Raw genomic sequence first — 7,986 nt, 5'->3', positions numbered from 1 at the left:
TAATCATGTGATATGGGTGTGATAATCATGTGATATGGATGTGATATGGAGAAGAAGCATGAACGACATGAAGAAGAAGAAAACTAACAAGAGTAAAACGTGATAGGATAATTATGGTTAATAAAAATTATAAAAATTACTTAATTACATTACTGTCCTTATTAAATTATTTATATATAATAAAAGTTAATTTATTAATTAAAAAAGTTTGAGGTTATTAAGTTGTTCTCGTATTCTCGTAAATCACATGGGTTCTCGTTTGAACCTCCACCTATATGTGTATATATATATATATGTATGTATATGTGTAGGGGTTAAATCAAATGAGAACCACAAATATGTTACAAACCCGTGAGAACCGTTATAAAATATTTTTTACATGATAGTTTTTCATCAAATGCTAGGATTTAAGATCTTGCCTTTTGTTTCATAATTTGAGAGTTTCACATATATTTGTTTCACTACGTGAATATTTTTTACGCATATTTTTCGTTTCATCAGGTGAACCAAATTTTTTTCACATGTAATCTTTTCACAAGGTGAACACACATATGTGAAATAATATCTCAAAATTATAAGTTTTGATGAAAAAATCACATAAAAAATTATCTTTATGTCGGCTCATACGGGTTTGTGACATTTATGATTCGCATTTGATCATCGTCCTCTGTGTGTGTGTGTAGAAAAAAGAAACACAGAATGAAGACTGACATTGTCTTGATCTACTTCTTTGATCATTTCATCCAGCTGAGTGTCGCGTAGACCAAAATCTTTGCAAGCTTGTTGAAGCTCATCCATGGTTATGTACCCACTACCATCTTTGTCAAAAAAAGTGAAGGCTGCAAGCAAATTCTCCTCTCTCTCGATCTTGTTTAAGTGCAAGGTTGCTGCAAGGAATTCGCCATACTCTATTGTGCCACTGCTATCAGTATCAGCCTGCCAAGGTTTGTCTATGTAAGTTTTACATAAGGCCTAAAATTTGCATAAACCCTGTTGACTGGTTGGGCCGAAGTTATCATAGATCATGGACGATAAGTTGAAACTATATTTGAAAAGCACATGCGACACTTTAGTCGTTTATTCTTTTTCAGAACAAGAATAAAAGAACATACAGCATCCATAAGTTCCTTGATCTCAGATTCCATAAGATTGGAGCCAACTTTCCTCAATCCTTGTTTGAGTTCTTCAAATGTTATCGTGCCACTGTTGTCTGTGTCCAGCATTTTAAATAACTGCTTTAAGCCACCGATCTCGTCTTCTGAAAGCCTTTCTGCAATCACCTGGAAACAAATCATGGTGAGAATTTGATCAAGTAATTCGTGTGAAAACCATCTTTAATCATACACGCAAAGCCATCTTCTTAAGTTTGTTCATAGCTGAGAAGTGCTTGAGGCGGGATAAAACTGCAGAGTCCAGAGGTTTGTCGGGAGCAACCCTGTCATCCACGATCCAAGGATGACCTGGAATGGAAACCAGAAAATCTCCATGAAATGATAAAAAATAGAACTTATCACAAACACAATCTAATATGAAGCTGCAACTTACATAGGACTCCATGAGCAGTTATTCTTTGTTGTGGTCTCCTGTCAAGCATCTTCTTTATTAAATCTTTTGCACTTTCTGAAATCCCCGGCCATGGTTCAGATTCAAAATCAAGTTTTCCCCTCAAAATCTGTCTAAATATACCTGAATCCGATTCTGAAAAGCAAAGTGTGTCAGGCATACTATAATGGATGTGGAATTGTGGATACAGGATATCATGGAGGTGTAAATAAGAAAGTCAAAAAAGTTGACTACATACGAGTAAGTATTCATATGTGAATAATTGGTTAAAGAAAAAAGGTAGGTAACATATACATCTTCAAATGGATTTTTTCAGGTTTACAAGTCGTTTACACATGAATCATCCTTTCACACCTACTCAACCTTTTAGTTTTTCTTAATTGAACCTTTTGAGAGGTTTACCTGCCCAAAATGGTGGAACTCCTGATAATAAGATGTATAGGATAACCCCAGCACTCCACACATCAATTTCAGGTCCATAATGTTTATGCAGGACTTCAGGTGCAACATAATAGGGGCTTCCAACCACGTCTGATAGATACTGCCCTGGAAAACAGAACAAAAACAATTGAAGGTATGTTGTTGGTAACTGATATGGAGGAATTTGCATTTTGATAAGAGAACTCCATGGGAAAGATAAAATAGACAGATTCTGTTTTTACCGAAACCAGCCGGTTGGAATTTTACATTCAAGAATTATGTCCGCATTTGTAGCTGAACCAAGACACCAAGAAACTTAGGAAGCCATTTGAATTAGTTACTAAGACGATGGAACGTTACTCAACTAGAATGTTGACACCAGGGATATGGTTCCCCTACTGTCCTGCCTTTGAATTTTGAATAAGTTTGGCCTCAAAGCCCATAAAATTTTGGTTATATCTAAAGATGTAGTAGATGAGTATTAGATTTCCACATCATTAGTTTTCCCAAATCAGTACCAACTGACCTGAGAAGCTTGGGAATAACTTGACCAAATACAAACAGATATCTCAGAATTTGTAAACACCACAAATAAGGTTACGTTTATTAATCTAGCTGATAAGCTAGTTGTTAGTTGTTGTTATGGAAAAGTTAATTGTTGACTCATTTTTGATAAAAACTAGCTAAATGACAATGTAAAATGATCTAAAAAAAGAAAATGTAAAATGATCTAAAAGGAAGTTATATAAAGGCTTTTATATAAAATATTTAACTAATAAGCTAGCTGCATGACAATGTAAAATGAAGAAAAATATAAAAGGTATTTATATAAAATATAAAGGGCTAGCTTATCATAGGCAGACATGCCATAACAAAACCAAAGACCAGCTAGCTTTCAGAAGTTAAAGTGGATTTCAAGCATTCTCTACTCGATACACAGAAAGCATTGGAACAAAAGTTTCATGCTTTTACTTTATGTAAATGTGGATGAATGATTAAGGAAATGAATGGAGATATTAGAATTCTTGTGTGATTGAGTGCAGACAGAAGTTGAGATTAATAAGCTCCAAAACTAACAAATTCACACAAGTAAACCCTAATTGAGAAACAGAACCTGGTTTGTAGAAGATTGACAACCCAAAATCGATAGCCTTAAGCTGTGCATCTTCAGCAGGAGTATCAAACAAGAAGTTCTCAGGTTTGAGATCTCTATGCATAACCCCAAGAGAATGACAAGCTTCCACAACCCCAACAATCGTCTTCATCAATTTAGCCGCTTCTCTCTCGCTATAATGCCCTTTCTGTACAATCCTATCAAATAACTCACCACCGGCACACAACTCCATGACCAGATGAACAAATATGTTGTCCTCATACGCACCTTTGATTCGCACCACACATTGATGCTCCGACAAGTGATGCATGATTTGAATCTCTCTCCATACATCGTCGTAATCTTCCTTACATAATAGCTTCCGTTTAGAGATTGATTTGCAGGCGTAATCGATACCTGTTGATTTCTCTCTGCAAAAGTAGGTCGTACCAAATTGACCTTGCCCTAATTTCTTCCCCATTAGGAAATGGTCTCTCAGTCTTGGAGTTGGGTGTGGGAGAACTGCGTTGGAAGGCTTCAAGGATGAAATTTGTGTGGGTCTCTTCATGGATGGAACAATCAAAGAGACTGGATCTTGATTGATTTTTATTGTTGTTAGGTTCGGAAGAAGAAATTGTAGATAGATGGAGAATGATAGGAATCAGGAAAAATGGGGAGGTGTCATGGCATGCAATGCAATGCATGGATTGGATGGTGTATTAATATTTAAAAAGAAAAGAACAATTCTCACCCAATTTAATTATTTTCTCATCATCCAAATAAAACAATATTTAAAGTAATTTAAAACGTTACACAAGTTGTACAATGTCTATATCTATCTTATGTTATAAAGTATTTGATAAAAATTATTAAAAATTATTTTTTATGCATGAAGTTGTATATTACTTAAAATTTAAGAGTACAGGTAGAATATGCATAAGTACATCTTATTAAAGCTCTATGTTTGAATTCATATAATTAACTGTAGATAAACATAATCAAATACATGATAAACATTGTTTTAAATATAAAAAAACTAAAATATATTTAAAGATAATCAATGAGCTCTAATAGAATACTTAATTATTATCTTTAAAAAATTATTTTATTAAACTAAAAATAAATTAGATCGTTTTTAAACTTCAATTAATTATAATAATAAATTGAATTAAAGAAATTACATAAAAATGAGAACTTTTAAATAGTTAATTTGATACTATTATCGTTTATTTTTTTCAAAATTTTATAATATCTTCAAATTTATATTTTATTCAAAAATAAAAACATTTTCTTTTTTCTCATAACTACGTAAAATCGCATATAACATCGCTAGAGCCAAAAAGTAAAACAAAACATTAAAATCAAGATGTATCTCACTGCATTGCACGAGTATCGTTCTAGTCTATACTATCTTATAAAACATTTGGCTAAAACTCTTAAAGAACCTTTTATGCATATGGTAATATCAATTAATGTCAAATTACTAAAATTTCAAATTTACAATTTCTATTGCCCATGGTACAACTTATTAAAGCAAGTTACTCCCTAAACCGTTCAAATTAAAACTCTATCTTATCCATCTATATCCCTAAACCCTTAAAACTCTGTCAAATGTAGAAGATGAGGATCAATTCCAACAAAATTTGAGATGATATCGATTCCAACATATTTTGAGACTATATCCCTAAACCCAAATTAAAATTCTTTCGAGTGTAGAAGATGAGGATCGATTCCACCAGAATTTGAGATGAAATCGAATGGAGATGATATCGATTCCAACAGATTTTGAGATGATATCGATTCTAATCGCAAGTGTTTTTGAAGAAAATAGAGATTCCTTAAGTTTTAGACCCAAAAATCTTTTAGACAAAATCTTGTCAAACAAGAAAGAGTATGACACTACTCTAGAAGAAATCGTTGATCCTGATCAAGACTATAAAATTTTTCAGACTCATGGTCTTCAGTTATTAAATCCAGAAACTCTATACAATAAAGGCTTTTTTGAGACATCATCCCAGTTTTTTATACATAGTCAAGAAATTACTCTTCAATGTATCAAAGACCAGTCAAAAGTTTTAGAATTGTTTCTAAAGACGCTCATAGACAGTTGTTTAAAAAAGATTTTAAATTTATACATCTTGGTTTAATCATAATCGGCGTTAGATGTTTAATGCGAAAATATTTGGGTAGTAAAGTTTTGGTTACTATTTTTTATAACAGAACCTCTAATATTCCTAAAGGAATAATTGACAGTACTGAGATCGATTTAAATAATAATAAAGGTATTATTTATTGTAGTACAGACTTTTTGTTAACTATAAAAGATTTTGTTAATCATATCAAAATTGAAATTCAGACAAAAGGTTATGAAGACGTTGAACAAGGTGACAATTTATTGGTAACCTTGGGAATATTAGGAAAATGTTCTTTTTCTGCAAAGACTAAATATAAAGTTTATACCGACAAAGTTGTGGATTTGGTCAGTAGCACTGGTATAAAAATGGTTAAACCGAAAATATTTTCTACAGACGATTTAGTCGGTTTAGACTGGAATTTGAGTAATTTTGAGCAAAAGACAGAAATGGTTTTGACGCCAAAAGAAGCTTTAATGTATACCGATAGATATGGCAAAACTAGTTTAACATTTACTAATTATACATCTGTCCCGATTCAAGAAGTCGAAACAGATAATGATTTAGTAAATCTTGAACTAGTTGGTACTGAGACTTCTAAAATTATTTTTCCAAAAGAACTAAAAATGTTTTTAACCGATGATGAGCTTTTAAATTTAGAAGATCAATTGTATTTGTCCAAACAAATTTCTGATCAAGAATACATTTTCTATGACAAAGACAAAAATATCAGAGTCGGTTTATTACATGAAGACTTAGAATCCAATATTACATACATTAGTTACCAAAAAGGCCTAGTTGACGAAGAAGCCGAAAGCTATAGAACGATTGCTAGAACTCCCTTTGATAGAACTGTTCCGCATGAAGGTTTTACATACACCAGTTTTCCTCCAAGAGCTCCTTATACAGAGTATCGTGATCCTCCTTCTGATACTAGATACGTTGCCAAAGGTTTAGAAAAATCGTTAGAACAACCAATAAATTTTCAATCTTAGTCCAAAGGTTATATTTTGAATTTAACTGCTCATGATCCTCAAATTTGGACAAATGTGATTGAAGTTTGGAAAAGCACCCTTATTGCTCACTATTATAGACAAAATCAAGATATGGAAGCTGAAGAAATTTATAGATATTTAGAAACATTTTTGGAAGAAAGCACAAAAGCCATGTGAGAAGCTTTCAAAAGGGATTCTTTGATAGAGTATAATCATTTAAAGTTCATTGGTAGTAATCTTTATAATTTTGTTAATCAAATACAAATTTTAGCAACAGGAGCTGATCCGAATTCTGGACAAATGAATGTTCAGAAAAAAGCCATGAGAGAACTTGAGCAATTAAGTTTATACCATTGGACTGGCGGTAAAAAGGTAAAACAGTTTTTAAATCATTATTTTTATCTTACTGCTATTGCTGGAAATACTTTTAATCAAGACATTAGAAATAAGTTGTTTCATAAATTACCTGGACCATTAGGACTAGAGATTCATGATAAATGGAATAATTTGCCTTATGTTAAAGAAAGTCCAAATTTTTTGTGGTCAATAGGTCATAGAGCTCAGTTTATCACTAGAACTCTTGAAAAAAAAATGTGTTGATCTCCATATTCAAAACCAGCTCAAAAAGACAGACTACAAATTTTGTAGAGACATGTATACTTCTCAAACTTATGGAGCTTCATGCTCCAAGCCCAAGAAAAAAATACAAGGATTTCAAAGGTTCTCCCAAAAAGAGAGATTTTTTGAGAAAATCAGATAAAAGGAAGCCTTATCTCAATGAAGAAAAACATGTCAGAAAATTTAAACCTCAAAGAAATTATAGGAATCGTCTTAGTTGTTATGTTTGTAACAGTAATGAACACCTTGCAAAGACTTGTCCGAAAAGAATAAATAATTTTAGTAGAAAAGGTACTTTGATTGAATGCGTTAACGAAGACCTTATTCCTATTGATGAATATATTTCTGATATTGAGTCCATCTATAGTATTATTTCTATAGAAGAGACTAATTTAGAACAAGACAGGAATAGTGATTCTGATTCTGAATTGGTAAATGAATTTACCAAAACTCCTCATATTTATCGTTCATCCTCTCTCTCAGTGATTTGATGATAATCCATTTTCACTTATACGTTGCATTTATGTTTCTATATTTTCAGTTCCAGCGATCTTCACTGAGTATGTTCAGTGATCGCTGAAGAACTTGCATTGTAAATCTATCAGATACATCAATACTTCAAGAAGACAACACTCACACCAAAGAACCTTCAGCAAACGTCGAAGACTGAAACTGAAGATTAGAGACCGGTAAGTACGTGATCTGAAGCGGTACTCAGTGACTACAAGCCTGTCTACATATGTGTGAAGACTGCTCAAGCTTCAGCGAATGATGATGAGACCTTTAGGTCATTCCAGCATTCAGCGATCAAAGGGAGCTTGCTTAGCACGATTGTTGTTGTCTTGTCCTTCTGCACACAAAGACAAAATCCATACCCCTATGAAAGTTAGTATGATAAGGAGCCGATTAGTCGACTCTTTGTCCACCAACTTTAGGTAAGGGTGTCTGCTCATGAATAGTGATTTTTGTACTATTCACTTTAGCAAAGGACAAACCTTCCTCTTAAGGCTTGACACGCACTCTAACCCTACCATATTGCATTAAATGAACATTTAATGCACTGGGTATAAATATAAGTGTTTCTTCTCCATGCAGAGAGTGCACAACTCTCTCTCTAACCCTAATTCTTACTTCAAGCATTTTCTAGCTTAAGTAAAGGATCTTC

General features: G+C 32.8%; 1 protein-coding gene across 1 annotated transcript in view; it reads right to left on the bottom strand.

Annotated features, from left to right (window-relative positions):
- LOC112502216 (calcium-dependent protein kinase 11-like) overlaps positions 1–3,655 on the bottom strand; it is a 5,105-nt gene extending 1,450 nt beyond the window's left edge. Inside the window, exons 1-6 of the mRNA XM_025106072.1 lie at positions 3,098–3,655; positions 1,966–2,109; positions 1,546–1,698; positions 1,345–1,460; positions 1,113–1,280; positions 712–936 (exon numbers count right to left, since the gene is read on the bottom strand). Of these exons, the coding sequence (XP_024961840.1) occupies positions 712–936; positions 1,113–1,280; positions 1,345–1,460; positions 1,546–1,698; positions 1,966–2,109; positions 3,098–3,644 (1,353 nt within the window). The 5' untranslated portion in view covers positions 3,645–3,655. The remainder of the gene's footprint in view (positions 1–711; positions 937–1,112; positions 1,281–1,344; positions 1,461–1,545; positions 1,699–1,965; positions 2,110–3,097) is intronic.
- Positions 3,656–7,986: the final 4,331 nt, after the last annotated feature.

The sequence above is a fragment of the Cynara cardunculus genome, unplaced genomic scaffold, assembly GCF_001531365.2.
Source record: "Cynara cardunculus var. scolymus isolate 2C unplaced genomic scaffold, CcrdV1 Un_Scaffold_1085, whole genome shotgun sequence".
Lineage (NCBI taxonomy): Eukaryota > Viridiplantae > Streptophyta > Magnoliopsida > Asterales > Asteraceae > Cynara > Cynara cardunculus.
Note: the sequence above shows the minus strand (reverse complement) of the source record. Positions and strands in the feature narration are given on the sequence as shown.